Source organism: Penicillium hispanicum (genome assembly GCF_028827665.1).
Source record: "Penicillium hispanicum strain IBT 35686 chromosome Unknown utg000002l_segment0_segment0, whole genome shotgun sequence".
In the NCBI taxonomy this organism is placed as follows: domain Eukaryota; kingdom Fungi; phylum Ascomycota; class Eurotiomycetes; order Eurotiales; family Aspergillaceae; genus Penicillium; species Penicillium hispanicum.
The window spans coordinates 529,046-534,186 of record NW_026623194.1 but is presented as its reverse complement, the minus strand read 5'-3'; the positions used below and the strand labels follow the sequence as shown (position 1 = coordinate 534,186).

General features: G+C 45.4%; 1 protein-coding gene across 1 annotated transcript; it reads left to right on the top strand.

Annotated features, from left to right (window-relative positions):
- Nucleotides 1-2,605: 2,605 nt before the first annotated feature.
- N7459_001967 (uncharacterized protein) lies at nt 2,606-3,883 on the top strand (the record flags this gene model as incomplete). The annotated part of the gene is made up of 4 exons (XM_056941152.1): nt 2,606-2,658; nt 2,760-2,921; nt 2,976-3,216; nt 3,305-3,883. The coding sequence occupies 4 exons, from the start codon at nt 2,606-2,608 to the stop codon at nt 3,881-3,883; spliced, it is 1,035 nt and encodes a 344-aa protein (XP_056803007.1).
- Between the last annotated feature and the right edge of the window lie 1,258 nt (nt 3,884-5,141).

The following is a 5,141-nucleotide window of genomic DNA, read 5'->3' as shown; positions in this document are numbered from 1 at the left end:
ATCAAAAGAAGTTGACTTCACCGAATCAAGACTATCTTTGTGTGTGGATCTGTCTGGATCGCCGTCGTATAAGCGGCATACATCAACGCCCGAGCAATGGCTTTATTCTTTGGCCGTGCGATCTTCCAGATATACTCGATTGCCTATGAAGCCATGGCAAGAATGTGATTGATAGGGCCAAATTTGATACGAGAGGGATATGAAGGGAGGCAAAATGCATAAGTCTAGAGAAATGATGGGACGGAAGATAGAGCAGATCCTTTTATAAGCTATTCAGACCCCTCTAGCGGTGTTTTTAGCCGTTAATACGTTACTTTGGCTTAATGCTCCAATGCATCACATCACCTACGCGCTGTTGCGATATTCCAACCATAGACATAATACATTCCCGCAAGCCTATCACATCAGGCAGACGTTCGAGACAAAGACAGGCTCAATCGTCATATACTCTCTGTAGCCGAGGCGTTCCAGGAATATGAGCTATAAGCAGGCTGCAAGCAGGCAATTGGTCTATGAATCAGGATTATGCATTGACTGCGCCGTGCTGCCGCTCTCATTAACGCTTGCGGTTTCAAAGTCGACTAGGATCACTGAGAATAGGCAGTTTTAGCCTATAATTAGCCACCTTCACTCACTGAAAGGTCTAGCACCAGCCCATCAAGCGGAGAATGCAACGTTGGTCATGCAGGTGCCAGGGTGAAAGAGTCCACTCAGAAGAGGTGAAGCAGGAAGTCGGAGAGCGTTTGGCCACCTTCCGTCTTGGCAGCGACGGCGCCGGTCCCACACCGCCTTTCAATACTGCCAGTAATAGCGCGTCACTCGATGACCTCTGCAAGGACATGAGGATATGAATATGAACATGAATATGAACCCTGGCTGGAGACTCCCTCGCCCATTCTCCCAACTCACGATACTTCATCGACATAATCAGAACATACCACGCCGATTTCCATTCACACCAAAGACCAGCCGTTGCCGCAGAGTCTCTCCGTCACCACCCCTATTTTGATGCCTTCACGCCATGGCTGACTCGTCAGATCTACCAATGGAAGATATATACCACCCTGAGGTAGATGTTGAATATCTCGAGGACTATATACGGGTGAAAGTGGCGCTTAATATCCGTAACAATCTATGGTTGTTAATCCAACAAGTTCATCCATCGGCCATTCTCTTATATATGGGGCCTAAGTATTTCAGAAATTTTATTGGTCAAGTTTGGTAGTGCAAAATTACTGCCTGGTGAGATACAAAAATTCCACTAAAATTACTACATATGTAGGTGAAGTAATTTTTTTTTGAATGCTAGCGTGATAACCCTTTGTAAGAGGTGGCGTTGCCACGGAGGATTCCAAAAACTCTACGCGTGAACGCGGTACTAAGGGAGGTAACCAAAAGAGGCTCTCCGCGATCGCAAGGCCCTTCAAGAGAAAAAGGGAGGAGGACGATACAGCGCTAGGCTCTCCGTGGGACGAAACGACTCGCAGGAAGCTCAGAGTTGAGGATCTGGATCTCGAAAAATCCTATGTTGATGAGATCCCAATCCCGGACTCGGGTCATTCAGAATTAGGCCCGCGGAACCCTCGGTGGCAGCATAAGGGGAAGAAACCACTGATCGACGTGGACAAACTACCCGAGGGTTGGAACGCACGAGAGCCTGATCTTAATACAGTATAGACTTATATGTATCTAATTCATGATATCCAATAGAATATAAATAATATGTAATTTCGATGCTAAATTACATTTAGCTGTAATATAAAGTTGGCAAAATATTAGTCATAATCTAGAGATGAAGTATCGCGCTAGCATTCACACCTATCCCGACCTGCGTATATACTATAATAATAGGACTCGTGTGCTACCAGTAGAACCATGCCTGGTGACCCACCCAAGACCCAGCTGGTGACCTTGCGACTTGTATATTCGACTACCAGCCAGGGAAGTCAAAGGTAGAATTGTCCAAGCACGACAGAAAGGAAGCAATCAGCTCATATAAGCCAAGACTCTTGGTGGTCCGGTACTGCCAAGATTTCCTAGAAAGCTTTCCGACTTCATTATAGTTGCAGAAGATGGAATTGATGGCTCTGGGTGACATTAGTAATAACAAGGCTGCGTGGACCTGCACCTACTCAAGATGCATGGTAGGGGCGGGCAAGATTGAAAAAATATATTCTTATAGGTAGCGATCCGCATATTCAGAATAAGTACGGAGTAACTGCTTCGCTCTGCTCTAATCATATAGCCCCCAACCTAACATAGCCCCCAACCTAACACAGCCCCCAACCTAACACAGCCTCGCAGCTGAGAGTCCGTGGGGGCGGGCCGCGTCTATGAGCTCTGTAGCCAATAAATTTTAATGATCAATGCACATGTATATTATATTTTACTAAGTTCTCTATACTCTATACTTAAGTAGTATATCCTTGTGAGTATTAGCTTGACACATGAATATATTATAGCCTCTGAGTGGTAGAATCAATAGTAGACCTACTACTGCTGTTGCTGCTGAAAATACTATATAAGAAGGCATAGAAACCATAGAACATCCTAGTTCTATACAAAGACATCAAACCAAACTACCAATTCAAGGCTGCTTTGAAGCATGGCCGCCGCTTTTCTATTCCTTCTGGGCCTAGCCCCTATGGTGATAGCCAAGTGAGTCTATGTAATTACTGTTCACCTTATCTAGGTAACACAGGGTGCAAATAGGTCACTTATTATCAGAACCATGCTAATTTGATCTTATCTCCTTTCAGCCCAGTGTACCTCCAAAGTGTACAGCCAGTTGCAACTCCAACACCAACTGTACCCGATATCAAACGCCTTAATGTCCGCGATGGGGGGGTTATTATGACAACCATACCTGTCAGCAAGTGCTACAACTATGTCGACCAAACTCGCAATACGAAGGGTTGTGAGTGTGAGGGATATGATGGAATATTGCCATATATCGGTTCTACATTTGGTTGTAGCCGCACCGCAGTTACCTCGGCAGTTGAAGCATCGCCCAACCCTTACCCATTTACGACGACCTTGACCAATGATGCTGTTGTTGCCTATGCCACATCATGGCAACCATATCCGAGCGTGTTCATCGGTACTGGCGATAGTAGCACGATTCACGCGGGTTCCTCGGTCTCTTTGCAGATGAACCCGACAAAAAGTGTCAATGTTGGATATATGACTGAAAGCTCGCAAGTGAGCTCCCTTTATGTAAGTGCCCTAGCTTGTCATGTGGCCTTATTTTTTGAGAAATAAAGGAAATTAAGATCTAGTTATGAATCTTTCTAACCTCCTGCAGACTGCTATATCAAACAGTATATCGGCTGCTTGCCCGAAACCAACTTCCGGTGCAACCGTTACAACATGCAGCACTGTCAGTGCAGTGACAGGGATTGCCTATGTCAATGAATACAATGATTTGCATACAAATGGCGAGCTTGAAATTTCAATCCCACTGATTAGTGTTTCTGATGCTACAGTATTGGATGTCCTTATTAATACCATTGCAAATGGTATCACAGGCATAGCGCGACAACAAAGCAGTACAAGTGAGGTGCGTTATTGCCCACCTGATGAGTGGGATAGCATGTCTGTGTACTGGCCGACAGTGAACTTGTCAAATGCACCAGGCATCTTGGAGGCTATTTTCTCCAAGGAGACAGCTGCCACAGATGGCAAAGTCTTAGTCCAGGATTTGGAAGTGAGCCTTGCCCTTGGTGAAGGAGGTAACGCTTTTGACTGCTCAGATGTGGGACTTGTGTTATCTGGCTTGTCGGCTCTTGGAAGCTTGATACCTGGTTTCGGATTTCTTGGAATGGGTGCAGTAGGTTCGGAATTGAGGTTTGGAATGAGTGTGGATTGTAAGTTCGGTGGTTAATAATTCGCAACTCGAAAAAAAGCTAGTGGGTAGCAATATACAATCAATATCCTTGATATACAATAACTAAACCTATATAATCCCATGCAGTGGGTAGAGATATTCATATACACCAGGGGGTCTGGTGGTTAGGTTATTATGGTTACTATTAGGACAAAAACGAATTATTCACACCCTATGAATAGGCTCATATTTTGAAAACAGGACGAAGAGAACCAAGCGAGTTAAGCATATAGAGCAGTGGGACTGCCAAGTGAAGGGTGCGCGAAACAGGGGCGCAGGACCAGGTCTCCTACGCCCCCTTGAATACCAGCGATCACATTAGAAGTGGCCGACGATGGCGAAGTGGAAGTAGGAGTGGAAGTGGGAGTAAACTAAGGGGATTATAAGGGATAGATAGCTTGTAGGCAGCAGATAAAGACCTATGAGACAGGATGGCACAGTAGGAAATACTGATGAAGCTTTTCAATAGGGTGTAGGCCACGGGGACTATGTGGGCGGTCAACTCTCTTTTCTGAGGCGTGCTTAGTTCTACTCAGTGAGCAAAAAGCGGCAAGGGCTAAGCACTAAAACGGAAGGGGAAAGCCAAGAAATAGTAGCGGAAATCCTCTATATAGGCTTTCTATGAGAACTACGGTAAAAGATAACTAAAAATTGCCTGCTTTAGCGATCACCAGGGTGGGATGCGCGGGTAGACCGCTTGGCAGTTTACCCCGACAGTTATCTAATTATAGGTACAGGGAGAAACCTACGACTAGCATAAGACTTGATATATGCGGTGAGGTTTAAGGCCACTTAAAAGTGTGTCAGTCCGCTTCTGGGTGCATTAGGCTAGGCTACTTTGGGTATCAGTTGGGGACTCTACAGCACGGCCTTTGTCATATAAGAGGTAGATGAAGACAAAAGACTGCCGAGGAAAAAGGATGGTGGGCATGGGTCAAGCCAGATCGCCAGATCTCCCTGCACCTCTTCGAGAACCCTGCCTAGAACACTTTGGTACCTTGTAAGATGCTGTCGTCCTTGGTATAGCTGCCTGGGGGCAGCCATCACAGGTCTTATGATACGACGACTGTTAGGGCCACATATATAAGGAGCAAAAAAAGCGGTGTTGAGGCGGTTGGGAACTTTTGCTGTCCAAACTTAACCGGCCCCTTTCATAAATTACCATTTATTACGGACCCTCGTATAGTGTTGGAATGAGTGTGTGGAGAATCGCATTAATAGTTTATCCTTTTCCTGTATGTTATGATTAGTTAAG